At 46.7% G+C, this 27,363-nt stretch overlaps 1 protein-coding gene across 7 annotated transcripts; it reads left to right on the top strand.

The window, feature by feature from the left end:
• pfkpa (phosphofructokinase, platelet a) lies at positions 1–25,451 on the top strand. Of its 7 annotated transcripts, none has more exons than XM_084475623.1 (23): positions 1–215; positions 2,582–2,655; positions 3,740–3,820; positions 4,610–4,799; positions 6,002–6,167; positions 6,802–6,846; positions 7,376–7,484; positions 8,326–8,421; positions 9,700–9,792; positions 10,415–10,540; positions 11,373–11,437; positions 11,572–11,641; positions 14,172–14,318; positions 16,449–16,519; positions 16,719–16,806; positions 17,803–17,955; positions 19,575–19,727; positions 20,390–20,554; positions 20,750–20,811; positions 21,599–21,710; positions 22,214–22,313; positions 23,866–23,971; positions 24,282–25,451. In XM_084475623.1, exons 1-23 carry the CDS (start codon positions 122–124, stop codon positions 24,436–24,438), a joined length of 2,523 nt encoding a protein of 840 aa, XP_084331749.1. In that variant the 5' UTR covers positions 1–121; the 3' UTR covers positions 24,439–25,451. The 7 variants fall into 7 exon arrangements, with proteins under 7 accessions (XP_084331749.1, XP_084331751.1, XP_084331750.1 ...); XM_084475625.1 differs by lacking the exon at positions 17,803–17,955 and adding an exon at positions 7,784–7,879; XM_084475624.1 differs by lacking the exon at positions 19,575–19,727 and adding an exon at positions 7,784–7,879.
• The last annotated feature ends 1,912 nt before the right edge of the window (positions 25,452–27,363 follow it).

Genomic DNA, 27,363 nt, shown 5'->3' with positions numbered 1-27,363 from the left:
TTAAAGGGGCAGGACTCACACTTTGTCGTAGCCCTGCTTTCTCTTCACAATTTCATCCATCCCTGGGTCCACACTCAATTGATCACCTGGGCGAGAGCAAAGAGAGCGAAAGGCTGTAAACATGGCGCAGCCAGACAGCAAGAAGGTCTTCTTTGAGAACCTGACGGGCGCGGGGAAAGCCATCGCGGTGCTGACGAGCGGCGGGGATGCTCAAGGTACCGTGACCGGTCATAACAAGTCCATATACTGTGGGTGACATTGCCTTGGTCTCCACAGGCCCCACAGAGGGCAAAGCGACGCGTCTTAGCCGCGTGAGACAACCGTCCGAGTGATGCCTCTCATGTGTCAGTCTCGGGGTCAGTGACTGGTGGATGTGACTGTGTGTGATCACGACAAGGACACCGATAACTCTTCATTCATTTGGTTTCTTGGTTAGCATGCTACCGGGCTAACTAGCTCCCCGCATCATCCACACAAGCCTTGAGTCTGTTTACATGGCAGGGATTACACAAATACCGCAAAGGTGAAGTGTTGAGGAGCGTCCTGAACTGGGCTGAGATGCTATTTCTGGGATGTATGCAGGACATTGACGTTATAACCTTTTAAGCAGAGTACCTATTCAACGTTTTTATAAGCACAACATTGTATACTTTAGGGTCGTAATGTGAGGGTCCAGGCGCCTATGCTGCAATGCAGGTGGTTCTCCACCCAGGCGCTTAATAGGTACACATCTTTCTCATTGATAACATAGTGCTTCAACTAGGAAATCCGGTTTTATACTGTCAGGCTATTCTGGGACATGTGCCAAATGGATTTGTTATAGAAGCACAGTTGTAAAACTTTGTAGTAAACGCCAAATTTCAAACAGTACGCGTGACAAGGCACATTGCGTATCAGGGCTGTGAGTTGAAAGTGGATGCTGTGTTGCCTACGTGATGAACTGCATTCATCTGCATTAAGTCATCACCGCAAGCCCCTGCTTGTGTCATACCGAAAGCCCGGATCATGTGCAGCACGACTCTTCCTATATAGGCCTACAGACGATACTATAGAATAAGCAGGATTAATGTGTCCATCTGGCGTCCCCAAAATGAGACTTCAAACTTGTACTTCAATACTGTGTTGTGTAATAATAATAAACATATATTTATATTATAGAGCATGTGGAACATGAGCAGTCAGTGATACTGTTCTCATGCATGCTTTCAACCCAGCCCCAAAACATAACCATAACACATCTTAAGTATTTCCATTTTGGTTTTATGGACTAATTGACTCTCAACTCACGAACCTACATTCAGGTCCGGAGAAATAGCTATACTGTTTTGTGTATTGCATCTTGGCCCTAAATGCCATTTGAGAGAGACACGCACACGCACACACAGCATTCAGTCCGTTCCCAAAACAAACTATATATGAGGCCTGCAGGGCAAGAATGGAATGTCCGAGGGGGACAGCAGTCATACCCTTGACTGAACCCTTTCAGGGCATTCGCGCGCTGTGCTCGGAATGGAACCGCCGACCTTGCTTGATGGGAATCCCAAACCTGTTGGTCACTCCAACACCCTCCAATTTATTCAGCTTTACTTTTTCTTTCCTCCTCTTTGTCTTTTCTTAATCTCCCGATGTTTGGTGCTGTGAATGTCAATGAGGGCAGCGGGCCTTTCATTCAAACATGGTTATGTAACCAAGATAATGGCTTAATGGGATGTCAGCTGCTGCTGAGCGCGGTGCTGATGAATGTTGGCCGTCCCGTTAAGTGGTCATGGGGTCAACATTTAACTTTTTATTTGCCCTGCGGTACCTTCCTAAGTGATATTCTATTAAATATATAGACCTTTACCAAATTAATTGTATGTGTAGTGTGTGTGTTTTATTTCACTCCTGTGCCTTGCTAGCCGCTAACAAGCTAAGCGTTGCCTAGTGACAGCAGTGCCGTCATGCTCGGACCACTTGGGTTGTATTTCGCTGCCCATTTAGTTTTCCCAAGGAGGAAATCAGATCCTGTCCCATTGTTTAGTTCTGCTTTGTGCAGTCAAATTCTTGGTTGTTCTGTCTAGGGTAGTAGGCCTACATCAACATTACCCGTTATTATACACTGTTCTTGTTAGCATACTTACAACTAACAACAGCTAACAAGCTGACATTCAGGGCACTTAAAGCAGTGTTACCGGGTTGCGAGTTAACTTGGTAAGCGACTGAGTCATTGACTGAGCCGAAGGCTGGCGCGGCCAGGAGGTTGTTTTGACCATACATGGCAGCACAGTCTGCGTTGTGAAAGAGATAAAAGTTGGCCAAAATCCAAAGAATACTAAACAGAGACGGGCTCTATATGCACACACACAATAAGTGACATTAGATTAAAGGCGGTCCATTATTTTGAACACCTTTCTAAAATAGTTATGTGTTGCCATGATAATCACAATAATAACGTTCCTATTCTTAGCAACTTTTGCAAACCTTATTCCTATCCAGGAATATGAACACCTGATTTCTACTAGCAGTCTATGAAGGTCAAGTATAATACTATAGTCTATGGATGTTGGGCCCTGACTTTTCTTCCTTGTGTTCCTCTGTCAAGGGATGAATGCTGCGGTGCGTGCCGTGGTCCGAATGGGAATCTACGTCGGGGCTAAGGTCTACTTCATCCGCGAGGTGAGTCGAAGTCTCCTCTCAAAGGATAAGCCCTTTCTGTGCTTTGCTTACTCCACATATCAGGTCGAAAACTCAGGTCCTAGAGTAGGAGTGCTCAATTATCAAGACTCTCTGAACCACTACGTATGAACACAAAATGGGAACTTACCGTAGGCCCACTTGGTCTTTTCTCGAAATACTGCCTTCAGAGAGAGCACATATCTTCTCTAATTGGAGCTGCCAGGATAGCTTTTAGGCAGCAGTCCCAACAACAGTTTGACTATCCCACAATGATGAGGTTGCACTGTTGGAGCTTCAAACTGCAGTTCATTTAGTGTGTGTGTGTGTGTGTGTGTGTGTGTGTGTGTGTGTGTGTGTGTGTGTGTGTGTGTGTGTGTGTGTGTGTGTGTGTGTGTGTGTGTGTGTGTGTGTGTGTGTGTGTGTGTGTGTGTGTGTGTGTGTACAAGTTGGTCGGCTGGGTTACATAACTGACTTTAAAGGCGGTGAGCAGATGCATTGAGTGCAACCTCCCTCCCACATACAAGCCACATTACTGTGTGTGTGTGAATTTAAATGATAAAATCCAATCATATAATTTAACAACTTCACTCAATGAATGACAACTTAATATTAAAGCATCTATTTTTGTCTTTTTAACAGCAATGGAAAATGTCATAGCTGTTGCTTTAGTCACTTAGTCATTAATGAACAGAACATTCACTAATTTTGAAGATTGAAGATTAATTGTTTTTTTATAATAACACCCTGTGAATGATCTATATTATTATATGACTTTGATGTGACGATTATATTAATCCCAACAATATCTTAACGGATAACGGAACATTACGTAATATAAAGCCTAGAGCTAGCTGAAGCAAATTCACAATCTTTAAAGCTTCTTATCAACTAGACACAGCATTTCATATGTTATTGTAGCCTCCTCATTTTAGTCTTAAACCTACAATGTTAAAAACTCAACCGGCAGATTGAACCATTCAAAATGCTCCACGGAAAATACTGTTTTTTTTTTCCTTTGATGTGGAAGTTGTGGCGGCTCCTGTGGCGAGATGTTCACCTTGTTCTTCAACTCGCTCCTCTGCAGGGCTATCAGGGGATGGTGGATGGAGGAGAAGACAACATTAAGGAGGCCACATGGGAAAGCGTCTCCAGCATGCTACAAGTGGTGAGTGCAGAGTGTAGGAAGCACACCGCACAAACCCTCTGTCCAGCACCCAGACAGAAGAACAAGAGGAGGAGAAGGAGGAGGAAGAAGCTTTTAAATGACTAACGCCACATGATTTTCATCCTTGTACATAAACAATTTCATAAGATTAGTGAATGAACCCAGAATCAATTATGATATCTTATAATACCACCTGAACATTGGATTTGAGGAGCCACATAGGTTTTGTACACTGTTTGAGTTGAATATTGTTATTTATTACACGGCTCTTCTCAATGCTGTGGAACGCTCCGTTCAATTGCATGGGCCTTCCCGACTTCTGGTGGTGAATTATTTTTTAATAATAGCCGTTGCTAAGCATATAATGACCGCTGTCAAGGAAAGTGGATTTTTTCACGTCTTTCGTATCACTCCGCAAGTAGTAGTAAGGTAACTTATCAACCCCAACGGATTTGGTTGCTAAGCGACGTCAACGTCTTTGGCAGACTATTTCTCTGCTGTTCAACACTACGAATGGTAATTGTAGAAAGACACAGAGTGTGAAGTTATTTTTTCGTTTTGGCAAGTAGCCATGTGATAAGCGGGATAATGTATAGAACGTCGCCAGTCATTATCTTAAATAAGCCCCTTCAGGGCAAAGCAAGACACCTCCGCGTCGGTGTCCTGTTTCGTCCTGTCGGGGCTTATTTCCCAATAATGACTGGCGTTCCATACATTATCCCTTACGTAATGTTCACGGTAGCACGCATATCTACATAACTGGACATGTAACACCCTGGTCCACCACAGGGGGGCACCGTCATCGGCAGCGCCCGCTGCAAGGAGTTCCGCTCGCACGAGGGACGCCTGAGGGCCGCGCACCACCTGGTGGAGAAGGGCATCACCAACCTGTGTGTGATCGGGGGGGACGGCAGTCTCACGGGGGCCAACCTGTTCAGGGAGGAGTGGAGCGGGCTGCTGGCCGAGCTGGTGGAGCAAGGTAGGTGGAGGTGTGGGAAGGGTGTAGGAACCGTATGGGATTCGGTTAGGTTGGACTTTTCCCTCTCAAATTGTGTTGGTGGTGGTTTGGGGCAAGAATGTGAGGGATAGATGGAAAGATGATGAGCTCACAGGAAGTGATGTAAGCTCATTTGAAGGGAAGGGAAAATTGCAGTAGAATTGCTAAATGTAAATCAGTCAACCTCAACCTCAAGTCTTTCAGTCAGAAAAAGGCATGAGTTTCAGGGAAGAGTCCTTTCCTTGCAGTATTTCTGCCATGTAGAATTAATAATGGATGAGTTTTTTCAGTGACTCTGCCACCTGGAAAGGATCATCTAAAAGGAAAAACACTGCAGCTAAAAAGATCCAGAGTTTAGATCCATCCAGTCCATGGACTGTATAGCATGTGTAGAGAGGAGAAATATATGCAGTCCATCAAAAGACAAAACTTGAAATCTGGTCAGCTTTTTTTTGCAGATTGTACAGTTAATCAAAGCCTCCACACCCTGTTTGGTGTTTCTGACAGAAGAGACAAAAGTGTTTTCCTCATCATATTTTTCCCCTGTCCTCAGCAGTTGTCATCGCCTGAAGCCAAGCTGCTCCCATGTTGAGCAGAATGATCGACGCTGTTGGTTTTATGGATGAATATTATGATTAGCAAAGAAAGGTTTTATGGCATATTAAATACAGCATATAGGAATTCTGCCTCTACAAGTCAGCAAAGTAAAAAGCGTCTTAGGTAATTATAGACTGACCAGATGGCTGCTCTTGATGAGCACCTGTTTTGGCTGCAGGGGGGAAGCTTGTGACTCCCATGGAGAGTTAACAATGCAGCTGTCACAACTAACAACTTTGACAAATAGATGGTCAACTTACTTTTTAATACATGCTCTGTACTATGCAAGGAAGGTACATAATATATGTAGGAAGAGATTGCCTTTCTCTGGAAGGATATTTATTCAGGTTAATATGAGGACTAAACTGTTAGATTGCATTAACTCTCACTGAAAGGCTGATATGTTCATCTAAATATCATAAAAAAAGAAATAGATATCCCAAATCCCCAAGATCCCCCAAAATCCCATTCCCAATAATAGAATGGGAATGGGAGCGTCATCTCTTGAAAGCAACTCCTCCATTTTTTAAAGTCTGAAAAGACTCTGGAAGTGGTCTGACACTCCCCAAACCGAACCCTGCTTCCAGGCCTGATCAACGGGGACGCGGCCCAGAAGCACTCGGCCCTCCACATCGTGGGCATGGTGGGCTCCATCGACAACGACTTCTGTGGCACGGACATGACCATCGGCACAGACTCGGCCCTGCACCGGATCATCGAGGTGGTGGACGCCATCATGACCACTGCCCAGAGGTGAGGAGGGGATGGAGGAGGAGACAGGGGGGTGAGGTGGGTGGGGTGGTGGGTGTAGGCATGGGACAATGTGAAAATGTAATTTCACAATTATCTTGGCCAAGTAATTTCATCACGATAATCCTCAAAATACACTAAACTTTTTATACATATTGGAATCACTTGACTTGACAATTTGTAAAATCAATATAGTAGAAGCTAGACAACTTTTTAAAGTCACTTGTGAGGATATAATCGTGACGATTATCCCGATTCACGATAATAACAGTGGAAATTCACAAAAATGTCAGCCACTGTAAAATGATACATTGTCCCATCCGTAGGTAGGTCTCACATGCAATTGGCAATTTGCCAAAAGGTACAGTTACAGTTATCTTAATCATCGCATGAATGTTCACATCTTGCTCAGATAATTTCTAAAGTAATAACATAAGAATAAAAGGGACCTGTGAAAAGTTAGACCTAAAATGTATATTTTGTTTTATTGTTAACTAAAAGATAAGTTTGCTTGTCTTAAGTTGTAATTTTGAGAAGGTGCTATTTAGCAATGCAGGGAAGAAAATGCCATTTCTTTTGCATTCCTGTTATTCTCTGTTATAATCTGTAATGCTTTGTATTCTCCTATCCTCTTCAGTCACCAGAGGACGTTTGTGTTGGAGGTCATGGGCCGGCACTGTGGGTAAGAGTGACCCTGATAAGCTGGATTTCACAAACACCCTCTCACCGTCATAGGCAGATACCAGCATGGCCTGGCTGGTACCAGCATGTTTATGGACATTGTGTTCTCAGGCCATCTCCGTGTGTATCTGCTCTGTTTAGACACACAGGCCTGTTGGGGTTTTGGTATTTGTATGCGTGTGTGTGTATATGTTATGTCTGTACCTAATCTATCCATGAATTTATTTATGAGTATGTATTTGAATTTGTATGTGTGTATGTGTATTTGTAAATGCCTGTATCTATGAGTGTCATTGTTTGAGTATGTATGTAAGTATGCCGGTATATATGTTTTTCTGATTATGTACATAAACTTTTGTGTTTGTGTGCGTGTGGCTGCATCTAGGTTGACTTTTTTGCCAACTGTTATTAACAAACCATAATAATTAATGTGTGTGTGTGTGTGTGTGTGTGTGTGTGTGTGTGTGTGTGTGTGTGTGTGTGTGTGTGTGTGTGTGTGTGTGTGTGTGTGTGTGTGTCCCTGCATCCAGGTACCTGGCCCTGGTGAGTGCGCTGGCCTGCGGAGCGGACTGGGTGCTGATCCCTGAGATGCCCCCGGAGGACGGCTGGGAGGACAAGATGTGTCAGAAGCTGTCTGCGGTAACACAATCGCCCCCTTCCCAGCCCCACTCCAAACCCACGGAGCCCTGTTAACCGCCTCCCACTCAAAACGTTTAGTATGCTCCACAAACACTCCCCACTCTCCTTTAGTGTTGATTTAATTCTAAACATGTTGACGAGTGGGGTTAAAGAGATTTAAAAAAACGCTGGTTAATGTCTAAGCTGTTGTATTGGTTCCGTTCTCACTGTGCTACGTCTCTGCCCACCGAGACATGCTGCTGTCGTGCCATTGGTGCAGACACGCATCAGTCAAACGTGCTGTCGTTCTATTGGTCCAGACCCGTTCCAGGGGCACAAGGCTGAACATTATCATAGTGGCTGAGGGAGCCATTGACAGGCACGGGAAGCCCATTACCTCTAGCATTGTGAAGGACGTGAGTACCTGAGCACCCAGGAAGGGGGGGGCCAGAAGCACGGAGGCCTGCCTGCTGCTGTCTGAGGTCAGCCTGGCTGAGCCACAGGGGCCAGCTCCCCCTATTGGCCCTGACAAAATACCAGGGCCACGCGACAAAATACGGATGCTTTTCTTAGATAGGGATGCCATCTGACCTTAGTCATCACTGCCTTTACTGGCTTCCTGTAAGCCCGCCACTTGATAGGGCGGAGAGGATATCGCTCATGATGATGGGCCAATGCCAGCCCAACGAATCATCTCATTGGCTCTCCTCAGGCTCTTCATACATCCTGGCGGCACCCCCCCCCGTGCTTCTGACCTCAGCCCGTGTCAAAGCGATCGTCTGAATTTTTCTGTCATGTTCTTTCTCCCCCTCCCCCGTCCTCCTCCCATCCCCCCCCCCCCTCCCCCCATACTCCCCTATAGAATCGAGCAGGCATGAAAAGGCTGAATATCATAATTGTAGCCGAGGGAGCGATCGGTCGAAACAACAAGCCCATAACCACTGACTATGTAAAGGATGTAAGTACGGTGTGTTTGAAAAAAAAAAAAAAAAAAACCCAACCCCGCGTGGTGAAAAAAAACCTTCCAGAGAGCCGTGAACATCCCCGAATGCGTCCCGTATGCCCCTCTACTGCCTACCTGTTCCGCTACCCTGGTGTGGCTTGACTCTTGTCTCTGTGCCTTCTGGAATGCTCACACTTTCTAGTTCGGTAAGACAGCCTTCACCCACGCTATCGTAGCTGACTTGAGAGTTGCATTTCCTTTCTCGATTGGATGTCGGTTCTTTGTCCGGCCACCCTGACTTTCCCTTTACATGTCAGATGTTTGTACGTTTATTTGGGTAACTTGGCATGAGTTTTTAGCACTACCTAACTCATAACCCATATAACTCATATTGCATTGGAACTATCTATTTATGAAAAGTGTAAATGTTAACCTCAGTGAATGTTTATTTTTTCTTTGGAGTTATATTTGACCTTTCCCACAGTGTTGAAGTCTGTTAGGACTGCACTTCTCTAATGTCTCTGCTCTGATATCTTTGATATCTTTGTTTTATTCTAGCACATTTCCTACCTGCTTTTGGTTCTCGTGTGTCGTCGTTGTGCTTCCACTAACATGACTGTAAAAACACGAATGGACTGCTTGCACCGTCCAGTTTCCCCCTCTCTCCTCCAGTCTCCCCTCTGTGTCTCTGTGTCTGCTCTCTGTGGTTGTGACTCGTATGTGTGTGTGTGTGTGTGTGTGTGTGTGTGTGTGTGTGTGTGTGTGTGTGTGTGTGTGTGTGTGTGTGTGTGTGTGTGTGTGTGTGTGTGTGTGTGTGTGTACATCTTTGTATGGATGGCTTTTGTTTGGCTTTCGTTATTTGTTCATATTGCATTCCAATTTCACACTGGAATAGTATCACATTTAATATTTCTAGACATTTAAAGGGGTACTGCTTGAGGATAAATAAATAGCCAGAATATGAGAGTAGAGATTGTTGAAATTATAGAATTTGTGTTATATTGCATGACACAAATACGACACGTTTAACTCTTTTTGGTTTGCATGTGTGTCCGCAGGGAAGGTTAATCTATAAACGTACTGCAATGTAAACAGCTAGAAGACACACAATATTAAATAACAGTGCCCCTTTAATACAATAGCAGAAAGCATTAGCTGTAGTATTGGAATTTCATAAAAAGATACATCGGCCATTCTTCCATCTTGTATTTTGAGTACATATGGCTGTCAGCCATCAATCATCAAACATTTGCTAAGTCTCTTATTATTATTTCTCAACTCCCTGACGACCAGCTTGTTGTCAAATGCTTGGGCTTTGACACGCGCGTGACCATCCTCGGTCACGTCCAGAGAGGAGGCACGCCGTCCGCCTTCGACCGCATCCTGGTGAGTATAAGTGCCAACTATAAACACTGATGTAAGCCATGTTTTCTGTCTATAAATCTTCTATCTGACGTATGTTTTCACATCCTACAAAGCCTCAGGCTCTCTGAGCGGGTCGTCATGGAGACTGCCCGTTAGTTTGAATGTAAAGTACATGATCAGAATCATACCGCCACCTGCTGTGTCGCCGAGGCCTTCCAGCACAGACACGGCGAGAGTAATCCTTTTATAAATAGGATTAATATAAACCCCACCAGACTCTCTGACGCACCAAGTGAGTTGAACACAAATGCAGATGCTCCAAGGTGGAATTGAAGAAAGCAAAGATGATTAAGGCTGCACTAATAGAAATTGTTCACTTTTACTAATCCTCTTATAAAACCATCAGTATCTAAAGGTCAGTTCCACATTGATGTCCTACTTCCACAACGTGGAGCCACCAGCGACCACTCCTGGGTTATTTCAGCTTTCAGTCATCTCCTTGTCCTCTATGGAGGAAAGCATGGCTCAGTTGACTAGCAGAGTGTGTGTGTGTGTGTGTGTGTGTGTGTGTGTGTGTGTGTGTGTGTGTGTGTGTGTGTGTGTGTGTGTGTGTGTGTGTGTGTGTGTGTGTGTGTGTGTACAGGCCAGTCGTATGGGTGTGGAGGCAGTGATGGCGCTGCTGGAGACGACAGCCAACACCCCAGCCTGCGTGGTCTCCCTCTGCGGAAACCAGTCGGTGCGTCTGCCTCTGATGGAGTGTGTACAGATGGTAGGTACCAGACGTTGTCAACACACGCACGCACACACGCACGCATGTAGTGACAGACACACAAAGACAGAGCCTCATACAGCCACACACCTATAAATATCCACATACACACACAACTACATACACAAATGCACACACTCATGCACTCACGCAGAAGGTCATGCAGTGGAGAACGGGACTATGGACCTAGGGAATGCAAATGAAAACAACTGGCAAGTGGTTCCACAAGTGCAGACGCAGCTTAAGTATCGAGCTGGAAATCCAGCTGGCGCCCCCAGCCTCTTTACCAGGTCCTCACGGTGGAGAGGGTGAGAGGGGGAGAGGGGGAGGAGGACTGTTGTTCTCTGAGTCCGTCGCTCCGGCATAAATAATTGTGAAAAAAAGACTGCTCTGTCGATGAGTAATCAGCTGAGCTCCATACTTAAGCTGCTTCTATACTTGTGGAACCACTTGCTAGTTGTTTTCATTTGCATTCCCTAGATCCATAGTCGATGATGAGGATGGTGACGGTGATGTGATGCGACTATGGCTCTTGCAAAGCGGTCACACACAGGAACTCTGTCAGGTTGCTAGCCTGTTAGAGATCTGCCCCAGAAGCAATAATAATTCAAATGTGTTTTCTCTTCTTAGTGTTTTACACATTCCAACACTAGATGTAACACCTGATGTATGTCTGGATGTACTGTATGTTAGATACATGACATAGGTGGGTTCACAGGCCCCTCAAAAGGCCAACATACTGGAACAGTGGATCCCCTCCCTGGTGTTCTCGTGTCCAGTGTGTGACATGGAGGTTCCCCTGAGACTTCTCTCTGCTTTCTTTGTGCCCCAGACTCAGGAAGTGCAGAAGGCCATGGACGAGAAGAAGTTTGAGGAGGCAGTGAAGCTTCGCGGCAGGTACGATCAGGTTTTTCCAAAGCAAATTACCATCCTTAGTTAATCCCCACACTGTTATGTTGCCCTGAAGTGTTGAAACGATGATGCAGTTTTTCAATGTATTTTTGTAATGATTTGTACTTTTGCTATTTTAGGAGTTTTGAAAACAACCTGCGGACCTACAAGCTACTGGCCCATCGTAAACCAGAGTCTGAGCTGCCCGTTGTAAGTCTTCCACAGATTCTCATTGAAGTTCATGTCTCCACTCTTTTTCTCCACTTATTTTATTTTTTTTATCATCCTAGGAATATACGCAATGCACGTGAAATGACTGCTACTAGGGATGGAACGGTTCAAGTTAAAAGCCTGAACCGTTCGCTTCGCTAGTCACAGTTCAGTGCATTAATATCGTTCAGTTCATTCGGTTCAGAAAGAGTTTGGCGCCATAATTACCGTACCCAGTGAATCTCCCCAGTCTCGGATGATGTGTAGTCGTTGTCAAGGCTACTGACTTTTTCATTTGGTGGCACCATGTGTCACGTACAATCCATCTGTGTGCGTTCATTTTAAAAGATTGACTCACTTTAAATAAATTTACGCTTTTGTCATTTTAAATAAAAGCGTTGCGACATCTCTTTCCTCACAAACCAACTATTTGCACTCCTTCTCCTATATCAAAAAGCTCTACCTACTAATAATAACAGGCTGCTTAGTTAATATACTCCAGTTGCGATTTTCTTTTTTTCTACAATAATGCCTTTCTTCACATGCTCTTAAAGGAGAACTCTGGCGGTTTTTAACCACACAATTGTTTTCCTGAGGGTCACCCCATGTTGAGGGAAGTAAAAGATCTGCGCCGTCTGCCGGCGCTACGGAATAGCTTTAACACTGACCTATGGGGGCAAGCTTTATCCGCTTTTGGGTCTTCTAAACACATTCAGAAAACCATTCCAAGACCTATGTAACACGAGTTGGTTCCTTACGAGACACCACCGTGCTCGTTTAACTCAAATAGTGTGGCGAAACAGTATGAACTTTGCATGTAAACACTCACCGCAGATTACCCCGTTGACATATCCAGAAAGCCCTTACTAGCCGATAGCAGAATGGATGCGCTCCCAGCCACTAGCCAGTGGCTGTACATCCGCGCGCATCCGTTCTGCTATCGGCTAGTAAGGGCTTTCTGGCATTTTAATTGAAACTTTGCACAATGTTTAAACCACCAGCGCCAACAACACTCATTATATCAAACACAGAACAAGACCCTAAAATGGATGCTGCCCGACACGGTGCTCCGGGGCTTGTCTAGTGACTCATCTGCGACCTGCTTGACTTTGAAGCTCTGCTGTAACCGAGTCAGACTCGGACCAAGGGTAGATTCGAAGGCCGCTCACTTCCTTCACACAGCAATTATTGCAGTTTTTTTTGGACACATTATTTCAATAAACCATAAAGGTTGGTGTAGTGCCACTGTCTCTGTTTTGGGAGTTCCCTATAATACATAAAGATATAGCTATATACTTTTATGTTTTTTAATTTTTTAGGCACTTGTGTTATCCCCTGTTTTACTTATCACTGTTCTGCACCTACTGCCAACCATGTGAACAACAGCTTGAGCCACTAGTTGTATGAAACCAGTAGGACATTTTAAACACAGACTTTCTGCTCTGAGTCAGATGTGGCAGCAGATAATTATAGTGCGCTTTGAGTCACTGTTTGGGTTTTAATTTAAGCCCGAGCCTCTAAAACACAAGATGATTTAAATTAAAACGTGTTAATGAGCACTGGGCCCCCCGGAGGGATGTTATGTAAATTACTTTCTCGTTCTCCAATTGCCTTGCTTGTTTAAAACGGGAAACGCACTGCAGAAATAGCCCCCGTCAATCATGCTATGCTGCTGTAGCGATTACACACGGCGAGGTTGTAATGAAAGCCAAATTGACCCACCCCTGCGGCGGTTACCTGTGATCACGCTCTCTTCCCGCTCGTTCAGCTGAGCTGTTGTCCAACAGTCCCCAGCGCAATGTCGCCTGGTCACGTGGTTCAATGTAAACACTGGATTCAAGGAAGGGAGTTGGCAGTCAGGGCTGCTTCCCTGCTGTGTTACCAGAGAGGCACCACCTGCTCCCCCGCCGCGTGCTGACCACCCCCCCCCCCCCCCCCCCGCGACTACAAGCTGTTCCCAGCCTGTCGGATACTGAAGCCGCGGGACGTGGGGGTGGAGCCCGAGGGTTTGAACGTGGGAGCTCTGCTGGAGGCGGCGCCGTGGTAGAAACCCTCTATTGATCATGTCTCCGCGGGGCTCGTACGCCGACCGCAGCCACGGATAGATCTCCTCTCTCTCTCATCCGATACTGCTTCAACATACACAACCCTCTAATCAAAGAGACAGAGTGAGTCACACCGAAAGGACACCGCCGTCGCAGAACACAGATGGTGGCAATCTTAGTTTGTAATTGGCTGGAGTGTGTGGCGAGCGATGCCCTTTACTGCGCGAACTACGGCAGCAGGTGGCGTCCTACTGCCGTAGCGTGAGTCAGTCAGACACAGCCAAGGCTCGAGCGCTGGTTTCTTAGCTTGTTTGGTCATGCCCAAAACCGTGCCACTTTATAAGTATTACTTTAAAATAAATACACACCTATATGGGCAGATACAGATGCTGTTTGTCTAATTTTTAAAGCGTGTGTGTCTGTGTGTGTCTGTGTGTCTCTCTGTGCGTGCGTGCGTTCGTGTGTGCGTGTGTTCCTCTCCTCAGAGCAACTTCAACGTGGCCATCCTGAACGTGGGGGCGCCGGCGGCCGGCATGAACGCGGCCGTGCGCTCTGCCGTGAGGGTGGGCATCTCCGAGGGACACAAGATGTTCGCCGTCAGCGACGGCTTTGAGGGGCTCTACAAGGGACAGGTGAGGGATCTCTTCATGGCACGACGCATCAGTTCAGATGACTTAGTCCTGTTAAGGAACTTTGTCCACTGGAAGCGAGGTTACTGTACCTTTACGACGTGAGACAACGTACATAATATGACATTAGGTTGCATTTATTCAGCTTACGCTTTTACACTTTTGTTTCAAAGCGATTTACACTAAGTGCATTCCCCAATGAGTAAATAGCCCATAAAAGAACAGGAATCAAGTAAGTGCAAAAAAAAATCACAACATTTGCAAAGCAACTCCTTTAGAATGATGGCATATAGAAGAGATAGACAGCTAGCTAGATACAGATATTTACACTTTAGACAGACGGATATAGCCGACGCGCTGGATTAAAGCCACAGCGGTCAGCGGTGAGCTCCTGTTGCTGGGAGAGGCGGGTGTCTAAGATCTTTATTGTTGCACCAACATGATATTCTGCCCGTGCGGGCCCCCATCAGTGCCAGGTTTTAACCGCTGTCAGGAGGGCCTAATCTATTTAATTTATTAGCTTTAAGAACAGAGATTTGCATTATAATCACCCCATTGAATATACTAGTAGGCTATCTATCGTCTTATAATATAAATGATAATAGTGAAGATATTTTTTAATATCAAATCAGTTAGCATGCAGTCGTTTTACAATGGACAGAAATTAGCTTGCTTGAGCGACAGTGTCTGACAGCGTTTAGCCACTCTTATCTCTGTGACTAAGGAGGAGTCTGAAAGGCCAAAGGGATAATCTGCCCAGATTAGTGTCAACCAACTAATGTCTTCCTCTGACCACTTCCTCCTCCAACCCACACGGCCACTGTGGGAGAAGTGCCTGTGAATACCAGCAGGGGGCACCGTTGATCGCAAAATGAATCCGGTGAACAAAAGAACAGAATAAGTGTGATTATTTTTGCAGGCAGGCAAGAATATTATATTTCTGTCCTCCTACACTGTTTGAGGCTGTGGGAATTCAAATGCAAGCAAAGGCAGGAAACCTTTTATACCCCTCCTGTGTCTATATTTATATTTATCAGGACTCCAAATGCTCTCCTCTGAAAACTGGTTTTACCAGCCATCTCCTTTTGGTTTTCAACAGTTTTCCCTAAGAATCTGAAAGTACTAGAATTAGGCATCTTCAAACATGATCGAGAGTATTGTAGGAGGATTCAATTTGCATTATGTAAAACAATGCTGATTTGCATTCTATACACTAAAAACAATATAGTTTAGCTTAGCATGCTAGCTACCCGGCTGTAGCCAACTAGCTCCTGTCAGGCTGCAGCCAACTGACCCTAAGAAGGCTGGGGGAAGTAATGGATTTTTCGCTGCCCGTGGCCTTTTAACACCACGCTCACGCTCCTACACTCAGCCTCCTCCTGTCCACGGGCCGTGCTGTCTGGCAGAGTCCCACCACGGTGTAGGAACGTCCCTGCAGTCTCTGGCCAGACGCACGATCCCCCTGAACCACCACGGAACACACACTCTTTAAGTAGGCCCACACCCAGACGTGTCTGTAATATGGACCGTCTCCACAACCCGTTGAGTTCTGCAGGCCCACACCCAGACGGGTCTGTAATATGGACCGTCTCCACAACCCGTTGAGTTCTGCAGGCCCACACCCAGACGTGTCTGTAATATGGACCGTCTCCACAACCCAGCATTGGGTCCTGGATGTATTCCAGTCTCTCCACATAAATACGTCCGCAGCCATAAATTAGCAGGAGGGATGAAGGCGTGGGTTTCCTCCAGGTACTCGGGGCTGCCTCCTCCGCCCCCCACCTCTGAAGGCTTGTAGGTTAATGAGCCTCATTGGAGATAAATCACGTGGCGGTGTAAACGGTATCAGCGCCCTCCTTACGTCCCCTCTAATGTCCTTACATTAACGCCGTGGATGGACTCCAGCTCCGCGAGCGGATGGATGGATGGAGGGGACGGACGGTTTGCTTCTGTTGCTAATTATTCATCCCTGCCGCGTGTCCATGTGAGGAGCGAAGGGGAGTCGTAGCGTCTTGTGTGGAGGATGAGTGATGAGGTCGTTGCCAAGGGGGGTGTGATTTGCCTTCTTCATCGTGTGTGTGTGTGTGTGTGTGTGTGTGTGTGTGTGTGTGCGCTCTTCACCATCCCTCACAGATCAAGGAGATCAAGTGGGCCGACGTAGGAGGATGGACCGGTCAAGGTGGATCTCTGCTGGGTACCAAGCGGTAGGCCTTGGCTTTACTTTACTGTGGTCAGACGTCACCGACAACCCAAAATACACACGCATTCGTTATTTAGGACCAAATTGTACTTTTGCAGTCAATCGCCGAGTAACGATTTATTAATTGAATCTTCATTCATTAGCATTATAAATGTTGACTTTTTCCTCATTCCTCACTGTTTTTTTTATTTTATTAACTCTAGCACGCTCCCAGCGAAACACGTTGACAAAATTGCCGAGCAGATGCGACTGCATAACATAAACGCACTGCTTGTTATCGGGGGATTTGAGGTATGTTAACGACTATCCTTCTTCCTGCTAATAAGGCGAGTTGTGCTAATGAGGCTACAGTTATAATTATCTCCATATGTTTGCCGGCTCTCAGCGAAAAATAAATGCATTGCCGCCCAGCAACGCTATACTATGAAGCAGCAGAGTGTACAGTATAAGTGCATAATGACGGCTAAATGGTTACATATCATTATGCGGAGGAGCTTTGATTTGGCTAGATATTGCTACTTATCATTGCAGATGATGTTGATTTAGGAGAACATTGATTATGCTAATTTTATTCCATTCCATGTTACGTTGCATTCATTTACATGCTTTCATGTGTAGTCTTGTACACATAATTATGCTTTTAAGTCTTTTTTCCTGGGCAAAAGAAAAAATGGAAACAAACACCTCAATTAGTTGCTGGCGATTATGCCTAGTGCTTTCCTTTTGAATTCCAGCGCTTTAAATGCCTGCTTACCAGGGTTTTACACTCTGTCTTTGGGTTCAGGCAATTAAAGTATTGGGATGACAAATAAGACTAAACACTGTTAATAATGGGTGTGATTTGGCCTTAATGGGAGGGAACCTGCTGCTTTGTGTACTGTAGTTCTCCCATTTCACGCACCCCTGTATAGACGCTCACCAGCTTCATCTACCTGGTATCACATCCAGAGTCTGGACTGCAGGACTCTGCAGGTCCCTGTGTTGGTTCATGTCTAGTGTACAGTAGGAGTGTTGTGTATTGTCTAGAGTTGTACCTGGTCTGTTTCACGCTGCTGTCCGTTGTGATAGAGCCGGCTATCCCCTTGGCGACGCTCAATCTCTGTTCCCCCCGCTAACCCCCACCTCCCGTCGCCTGCATCCCATTGCCTGCTAGAGCCGCTCCACCCACCCACCCACCGACCAACTAACCAATCACCGCCGCCCAGCGCAAATTACAACAACAAACCCACCACCCACCCGACCCCCCGACCCGTGGGGTTAATAACATGATGATAACGCGCCCTGCAGGCCTACCTGTCGCTGCTGGAGTTGCAAGAGGCGCGCGGGACTCACGAGGAGTTCTGTGTGCCCATGATCATGGTGCCGGCCACCGTCTCCAACAATGTGCCGGGCTCTGACCTCAGTGTGGGCGCGGACACCGCCCTGAACGCCATCACTTCTGTAAGGATAGCAGCCGGGACGAGGGAAACCCATGATTTGATTAGGAAAACACATGCACGTATCCTGCCAAACACACACATACGAACAAAGCAAGGCACCCGGCCACTCTGTGGAGTGCACACACACATGGGCCCGTTGCTTACTGGGCTGACCGATGACTCCTCAAGGTATTTATCGGATATGGCCAGAAGAGGTTAGTTCGGACATTGACCTGTTTGTTCATCCCTGTAGGTCAGGACATGGTCATACAGTAGCTTGTTGGCCATGCTTACTATAATGTGGTTTTATGCATGCAGTTGCAACACACACACACACACACACACACAAATACGGCCACGCAGTGTTAGTCAGACAGTGGGTGGGAGGTCTATGGTAACGTTGTCCTCCCCAGCCAGGTAAGTGACCCAACAAGGAGCATGCTGTGACATGACTTGTCCCCGCCATGCTCCCCGAGGATCTGTATGAGAGTGTGTCTGTGTTTCTGTGTGTGTGTGTGCGTGTGAGTTTCCACCCCTACATTGTCTAGATGAGTGGTCAACCCTGTGTTTGGTGTTCAGGTGGATATAGATGTTTTGTGTCCCAACAGTTCCCACGTTGGTGAAGTCACCAGTGATCGATTGACCCAACGACACAAAACAAAGCATATCCCTTTAATGGATATGTGCGTTGCTCTCAGCCTTTTCAACAAACGGGTCCAAAATGCTAAACTAATAAACGTGAAGAAGTTTACACTATCCTACAAACCATATTACCTACTTCAACTAGGCCAACGGGTGAACAAAGCACAACAAACGTGCATCTGTGAACAAATTAACACGCCCAAAGAAAGAAAAAAAAAAAAATCTATTGAGTGATTTTCTTGTCTTGGCCGCCATCTTGACTTGGTCCCTGCTGGAATGCCCCTCATCCCGGAATGCCCCCGGCCCCTTCCTCCCCCTCGCCTGTGCGTGTTCCTGCGCCCTGCCTGTTGACCTGTCCCCCGCTGGAGGATCTGGCCCTTGCATGGTTCAACGGACAGTTTTCCTTCCCCGTGTCTCTTGCCCTATAAGGTGGAGCCACCGCATCGACCTCTACAAGCGGACACGAACACACATGAGCGCGCACACACACACACACACACACACACACACACACACACACACACACACACGCTTAGCCCCTGGCCTAAACAGCTGTCACCCATCTCTTCTCTTCCTCTCTACGTTCATTCCTTTCCCATGGCCTTCCTTCCTTTTCCAATTACGTCTTTATCTCCTGCCGCGTCAGACTTCCTCTCCTTTCTCTCCGCTGAGCTCTTGCCACTTCCTTCCTCTGAAGCTTCACTCGCAATCGCCCCTCGTCTCTCACACTCGTTTATTTATTTTTTTTATAATGTTTCCATCATTCTCTACTCTCACACTCTTCCCCCCCTCTCGCTCTCTCTCTGAGGGTCAGCCCCCCTCTCTCTCTCTCTTCTTACTCACCCCTGTCGTCTTGCCAAAGGGAAGCCACTGTCCCTATCACACGGAAAGAGCCAGAATGGCCGGTTTGGCTCTATGTGTGTGAGGTGTGTGGGAGGTCACGTTGGTGTGTGTGTGTGTGTCCCTCTAACGCGCGGTGTTGCTCTGCCGCCGCCTCAGGCCTTTGAGTGTCTGCTGCAGCTGTACGACGCTCGGGCCACGCATGAGGACTTTTGCATCCCCATGTGTATGCTGCCCGCCACCATTAGTAACAACGTGCCCGGCACCGATCTGAGTATCGGGGCCGACACGGCCCTCAATGCCATCGTGGAGGTAAGGCCCGCCCCTGTCCGCCACCACCGTCTTACCCTCCTCCACCCTACACCCTACACCCTCCCGCCCTCTCTCGTCGTTTTCGTCGTCCAACCGAGTGTTAAAGTGCAGAGGAACAGCGCACCATCCCTGGTGCAAAGCACATGCTGCTGCAATTGATTTCTTATTGGATCAGATATTGTGACTGAGTAGCCTGTGTTTTCTGCTGTCCCTGTAGATATTGTTTAGAAATTGTATTCTTCCAAAGCTGTATCTGCAGTCGCCATATTTTATTTTATATATATATAGATGTATAGATTTCAACCTGATTTTTTTAAGATTTATTTTTCTAATTAACCATGTGCTGTCTTTAAACAGAACTCCAGTCCAGTCTGGGTAAAGGTTATCACGTTCGCCTGACTATACTCATGTAACACGCGGTTTCTTATGAACAGTGTCTGAAATGAGCATGCTGACCTCATTTCAGTTGTATTCTGTCCGTTCTATCTGTGAATCTCTCCAACTCTGCATGACCTACTCTATACTCATACCACATTACAGGTCTTTCTACGATAATTACTGACATAGAATATACATGCAAAAAACAAAGAGGAAATTGTCTTGACACACATTGGCTGCTATTGATGGTGTGTGAGATTGTGAACTGTGTGTATGTGTGTCAGACTTGTGACCGCATCAAGCAGTCTGCCAGCGGAACCAAGAGGCGCGTGTTTATCATTGAAACCATGGGGGGATACTGTGGCTATCTGGCCAGCGTGGGTGGGCTGGCCGCAGGCGCCGACGCCGCCTACATCTACGAAGAACCCTTCGACATCAGAGACCTGCAGGTGACCCCCCCCCCCCCCCCCCTTTTTGTTTTTATAACAGTGCTGAAGCACACATTTTGGCAGGATTTCGCCTGTCATGTCTAGCTTTCTCCACTAGAGGGAGCATGCTCTTGGGAGTTCAGCTAGAGAAAGGCCAGCACAGCGCCATCTGCAGATCAACATTGTACTGCTCTTTTTTTGTTTTCTTTCCCCTAGTCCAACGTGGAACATTTAACAGAGAAGATGAAGACCAGTATCCAGAGAGGCCTGGTTCTCAGGTAATCAGAACACGTCCTGCACGTACCCTGCTACCCACTTTATTGGAGAGGAACCTCCACGCCACGCTCCATTAGGCATATTTAAAACCAATCCAGGCGGAACTTAATTGAGTCATCCCTGAATTTAATTAACGGTTCTTTTTGGCAAATAACTAACAAGATGTCAATTTAAAGTACAGCTCTGCCATCTTGTTTGGAAAGACCGAGAGGAAGAAGGAGGTTTATGGTCTTCTGCAAAAACATCTGCCCAAAACATATGGCGCATTCAAGAAATACATAAAGTACAAATTCATTTGTGGAAAAAAAAAAAGGGAATTATAATCTCATTGGAATCCACCAGTTTTTTGTTCGACCTTTTTCCATGTAAAGCAATTCACATTTACATTTAATATTGTGTATTTTATAAAAAAAAATGCTAAAAAAAAAGAAAAATGCTAAGAGCCTCAATAAAATGAGGGTAATTTGTGTTTCACAGTTATAGTGGTAATAAAGACTCATTTTACAACAAACTCATCTAGTTTATGGCCCCAATTTCAAATTGTCTTTCTTGTCAGACTTTAGGAATTCACTTTGGCCTTCTTCATTTCCAATTTAGTTTTCACCTCGAAACATTGAATATTATGAAAATGTGATCCATTTGGGGCTATTCAAAAAACAAATGTCTTGGCAGCGTACATATTGCAAAAAACCCTTTCATCCCCCAAAGAAACAGATGCAGTCTGAATGAAATTAATGAAATTGCTGTTTCTGGTGACTAATGATCCTGTGTGATACTGTGCCTGTTTAGAAATGAGAACAGTAATGAAAACTACACAACAGACTTCATCTACCAGCTGTACTCTGAAGAAGGCAGGGGGGTGTTTGACTGCAGGAAGAACGTACTGGGACACATGCAGCAGGTAGGCCCATCCACACCAGTGCTGTTTCAATAACCAACCCCCGTTTATGTCACTCCACTTCATTCAATTCACTTCATCAATTTGAGAACGTTTACCGACCGTGCAAAGCAGTTTCATTTATGTACTTTGTATTTAACATCACCGATATACTACAGCAGTCGACATCATTTAGTGCCCGACTGCAGGTTGTGCCCGAATGCTGGCCAGGCGAGACTAACAGGGTTAGAGCTTCAAGCATGCATGGGGAAGGCATATTTCAAAAGATCAATCTTGAGATTTCATGAATCGATGTTGGATCCAACAACGATTCATAAAATCCCGAGATGGTTAGAGCTTCAAGCATGCATGGGAAAAGGCGTCTATTAAAACATAAATCCCTGGATTTTATCAATCGATGTTGGATCATTCAGATGAAGATCGATTGTAATCGGAAAATCTATATTTCTAAACCCCTCCCTATGTGAAACTAAACAGTCATGTAAACCGTTCCTTTGCTTCGGTAGGGAGGGGCGCCGTCTCCGTTCGACCGCAACTTCGGGACCAAGATCTCGGCCAAGGCCATGCAGTGGATCACCAAGAAGCTGACGGAGACCTTCAGACAAGGTAGGGTGCGGCGACCCCTCCCTCCTCCCCAGCCGCCCCCCCGACTCCCCCAAAAGCTCTGGCGAGATGTAGATTTCCCTCCCCCGACCCCCCACCTCCCTGCTTCCCCCAGAGACATGGTGATGGTGGCGTTGAAGAGCTGCTCCACCCAGATCTGTCATGGAGTTACGACGTCAGACGGGGCATATTTCATCCACCGTTCCCTTTTATCTCTTTATCTTTCAAATGTAAATATGTCCTCCGACGCAGAGTTTACATTGTGCTGTCAAACGGCACTCAATGGCAAAAGCGGCGCGCCCTGAATTTTAATGAACATACCTTCAGACGGATCAAACGCGGTAAAAAGACACGTTTGATCACGAGCTGAAGCTGTGGCAGGCCGCCCACTGAATCAACAACAACAAACAACAATACAGTTGAATCTATTGTGAGTGCCGTGGCGTTGAATGAGGGTTCAAGCTGAAACACCTTGTCTTTTGTTTGATCGCATGTCCTTGCGCATGGACGTCATAAGACGAAGGTAAACCTCTTTCTTATTACAATGTCATTTTCCCACCACGTGGGCTCCATGACCATCTAACTGCCTATAGTAGATGCAGTCGCTGCCATCCTTATTCCCTTATACCATTGTGTTTCGCTTTCTGGTACTCCTCCATCGACACACACAGGGCGGGATCGCAGGGTCTCGCTACTCGGGCTAACTGGCTAGCAATCGCTACCGGTCCACTCTCATGCTTGTCGCTTTCGGTTAGCGTTTTCACCTCTTAGCGTCTTAAACCATTTGGGTTGTCGCCGTTTGTTTCGATAAGAATCTCAGAGTGTAGTCGCAGGCAGTGGTTCATGGGTACGTTCTTCTATGTGCTTTATATGCTATTTCCTTCCATGTATATAATGCACACTACAAGCATGTTCGGATTCATGACAATAGACCACACAAAGAAACGGTACTAACTCAACGGGGGATATATTGGTAATAAAAAGAGACCTGATAATGAGATAAGCAGATCAAAACGACCTTGCCGCTTCAGAGTGAAGAAAAAAAAAAAAGGGGTTCATCGGCCATAATATTTGCTCATACCCCATAACCCTAAGCCCACATACGGGCACGGAAAGGCTCCCGAAGGCCCCGTGAAAGGAGGAAGTCATAATAACATTAGATACATAAGGATGGCTGCAAGCACAATTGGTGCCAGACGGGCAGACATAATGGGGCAGGAGAAGACATTTCCCTTCTGAAAAATACGGTTCTGAAGGCTCCATCACCCTAAAGCGCCATTACTCTGAGATACTGCGGAATGGCGTTTCGCAGAGTTTCCCCGGGATTCGTACCACGCTGCTACATCCTGGTACACGTTGACATGCCTGCCTCACACACCACCCCCCCCCACCACCGCCAACACGCTGCGTGTTTAGGCCGCTGTCATGCATGCTCCATACACAGAGAGAGAGAGAGTTAGACACTCTCACTTTAGTATCTGCCCATGCTCCATATGTGATGGCTGTGATATCGCCCCCCCCCCCCCCCGCCTGACCCCTGGATGGGCGGCTGCAGGTCGTGTGTTTGCCAACACGGAGGACTCGTGCTGCCTGCTGGGGATGCGCCGCAGGAACCTGGTCTTCCAGCCCGTGGTGCAGCTCAAAGACGACACCGACTTTGTGTACGTATTCTCCCGCTCACGACCCCCGCCGAACCGTCAGTCGTTATTTCTCAATCAAGGAAACCTGTTGTATGCTTGCGTTTGATTATAGCTGTGTGATAAAGGCGAGAACTGTGTTAAGATTTTCACTTTGCAAACGTTGGCAAAATCGTGCATTGAGAGCAAAGACGTCAGAACGTATCGCGTGACAACCATCCCGCCATGCCGACCGCTAAATCCTCGAGCGCCTCCGTATCGGTCCCGCGGCGGTGTGTCACTCACCCCCTCCCCCCTCTGCTCCGCCCCCCCCCCCCCCCCCCCCGCCCTGCAGCCACAGGATCCCCAAGGAGCAGTGGTGGCTGAAGCTCCGCCCCCTCATGAAGATCCTGGCCAAGTACCGGACCAGCTACGACGTGTCCGACTCGGGCCAGCTGGAGCACGTGGTGCGCAACCGGCCCAAGGAGTCGGACGCCTCCGCCGCCCTGTGAGGCCAGCTCCAACCAGCACCAACCAGCACCACCACCACTTCCCCCTCCTCCTCGCACCCCCCCCCCCCCTCGAGAGTGATCGAGACCGGTCCAGTATAAAAGAGAACCCGTATCCGCTTGGTGGGGGAAGCCCCTCCCCCCATCAGGTCTGTCCGTCTGTCTGTATACCGTAGTGGCAGGTGGACAGCCGTCATAATCGGTCTCTGTTGCGTCGCTCGATGCGCACACGCACACACACACACACACACACACACACACACACAGAGACAAAGACACAACACACACACACAGAGACAAAGACACAACACACACACACAGAGACAAAGACACAACACACACACACAGAGACAAAGACACAACACACACACCTACACTCACTCCGTATTTTCTTTTAGTGTTTCAGAAGGAGAAAAACCCGTGCACTCTATATTTACTGAAGACTGTAATCTAGGCTCCGCTGTGTTCCTCCTTTACAGAAAAAACCAACGCGCGTACACACGCATACATAGTGTGACACACACACAAAAACACACACACACACACTGATGACAGGCCCTCATCCGCGTCTCCATTGCCCTTGATGTTTGTTGTCATCGTTGTTAAATTTGCACTTTTCTCCGTCTGGAAGCCCGGATGGTGGCTCTGTTCCAGGAACCACTTGAAGCCAGTGTAGACTCTGTATCTGCTGTAAGCCCAGAGAAGCGCATCCGCCTAGTGAAACGCAGAAACCCAGGGAGTAAAGTAAAGCCTATTTATGTGAGACTGATGCAATACAGTTCTACTGCTGCAAGCGGGATGGCAATGTTTGCTGTACCCCGGCGTTTTTAAACGATTTCCCTTTCTGGTTAGCAGCATTGCTAATTATGTTTCGCCCGCAAAAAAAAAAAAAAAAACCTGGATGTGAGATAATATGATTTTATGCACTGCCGTACCGAGAGTAGGTGTCTCCTGTATTGCACCATTCATTTTAAATGTGTGAGAAAACTAATGTTTGCCACGAAATAAAAACCCTACACAAGAAAAATACCTTAATGGTTTTGTCCCCGGATGTCTTTTCATGCGCCAATCAGAGTGAATTACTATCATTCAGGGGAATTTGAGCCCAGCTTATCCGAGTATTGGGAAGAATATATATTGTGTAGTGTGAACGCCTGTGTCTGTAGACTAATACTGGACCCCTGTGGGCTGCTATGACTAAAGTAGCCTGCAGATGGCAGCAGAGCGCTGCTCTGTCTCCATGGTGATCTGGGTTCACCAGGTCCATTCCACCACCATTACCTCTATTGGTTGCAGAGGTATTCTGCTCATGAGTCTGTGTGTGTGTGTGTGGGGGGGGGGGGTCTGTAAGCATATTCTCAGGCAAGACTAACTCTTGCTTTTTCATGCATGGGCTGTGGGCTGGCAGGCGTGCGTGTGCGTGTGTGTGTGTGTGCATGCTTGTAATCATAAGAAATTAATCTTATCATTTTGGAGAAAAAAAATACATTTCAATTTCCTGTGGGTGTGTATTGAATGCGTATTCGTGTAATTGAGCCACTGTTTGAAGCAAAAACAGATCTACCTTAATCGCATGCAAATATAAGTAATTACATGCATATACGCCGTGGCTCACGCCATTGCTTGGATACGGCATCGCGATATGAAATGCAGTGTAAGACAAACTTAGCCTACTTAAATCACCTAGTATTTATTCGCCCACAGAGCCCCACAAATGTAATTATCGCACCAACACACAGACACACATGCGCACACATGAACACACACAAACACATAAGAGCACACACACGCACACCACATATTTGCACACAGACATGAACACCCGCACACACATGAACACACACAAAAAGAAGCCATGAAAAATAAATAAACGGGGGGCTAATTCGGCTGCACACCATCGTGTCACCATGAAAAGACAACCCCTTTTTCCCATCGCTGTAATTTCCTCGGACCTCTTAGGGGCAGAAGGCTCTCGACCGAGGGGATGTGGGGTGGGGGGGGGGCGGGGGGTGGCTGTTTCACTTCTCTGGCTGCTGCCTGTCGGCCAAAGCAGTAAAATTAGCGAGTCCAATAATTTGGGCTGATTTAAGAATGCAAGGGGGGAGCCCATGGGGTCATATGCACATAGGTAATCAATACAAATTAACATTTCATTTCTCCCTCCCCTCATTCCTTTCCAGCCACAAATCGCATGCGCATCTGATCTCGTTGGACTGATTAAAAGTTGCAAATGAAGGCAATGAAAGGGGGTGGGGGGGGGGGGGTGTTGGTGGGGGGGTAAGGGTAAGGGTTGGGGAGGGGTTAGGGTTGAGGGGGGATGGGATGCGGTGGGGGGGGGGGGGGGGGGGGCTGCTGACTGGGTTTCCTATCAAAGGCAGAGTGTGTGCGTTGTCTTCATTTATTCCTGCATTATCTGGGGACAAATCTTTTTTTTTTTTCGTCAGGATTACAAGAAACCCTTTTCTGTGCCTCCCCTGTCACTGCTCACGGCCGCCGAATGACGTGCGCTAATGAGGAATATTGGTTCACCATTGGTGCACCCGGCCGTGAATATTAGCCTTGCCAAAGGTGTTGCAGTACCTATGGTAGAGAATGCGCCGATAAGCACTACCTTGCTGTTATTGAAAGGAAGAAAAAAACAACTGTATTTTTTCCTTTCAAATGAATCATATTTATGTGACATGTGTGCCATGAATATTTATGAATGAATAAATCCCTGTAAAAATAAACAAGCTCATAATGCATTTGGATGGGGCGGTGGAGGTTAGTGGTGGTGGCAGGGGGGGGAGATGCACAGTAAAAATAAATGCACAGTAGATATTCTGCACAAAATAGCAGAAGTTAGATTTGTTTTTCAAGATAAGAATGGGTTCTCCTCCGGGCCCCCCCACCCCCCCCCCCCCACGTTGGCAGAAGTGAAAGCATATA

This window comes from Micromesistius poutassou (assembly GCF_964030765.1).
Source record: "Micromesistius poutassou genome assembly, chromosome: 11".
In the NCBI taxonomy this organism is placed as follows: domain Eukaryota; kingdom Metazoa; phylum Chordata; class Actinopteri; order Gadiformes; family Gadidae; genus Micromesistius; species Micromesistius poutassou.
This window is presented reverse-complemented; position numbering and strand designations above follow the sequence as displayed.

What these genes read in the sequence shown, in the direction of transcription:
- pfkpa (XM_084475623.1), top strand. Translation starts at nt 122, where the DNA reads ATGGCGCAGCCAGACAGCAAGAAGGTCTTCTTTGAGAACCTGACGGGC. An exon ending in TCTCCAGCATGCTACAAGTG is followed by an intron (nt 3,821 to 4,609) that starts GTGAGTGCAGAG and finishes GGTCCACCACAG; the next exon opens with GGGGGCACCGTCATCGGCAG. An exon ending in CAGAGAGGCCTGGTTCTCAG is followed by an intron (nt 20,812 to 21,598) that starts GTAATCAGAACA and finishes GTGCCTGTTTAG; the next exon opens with AAATGAGAACAGTAATGAAA.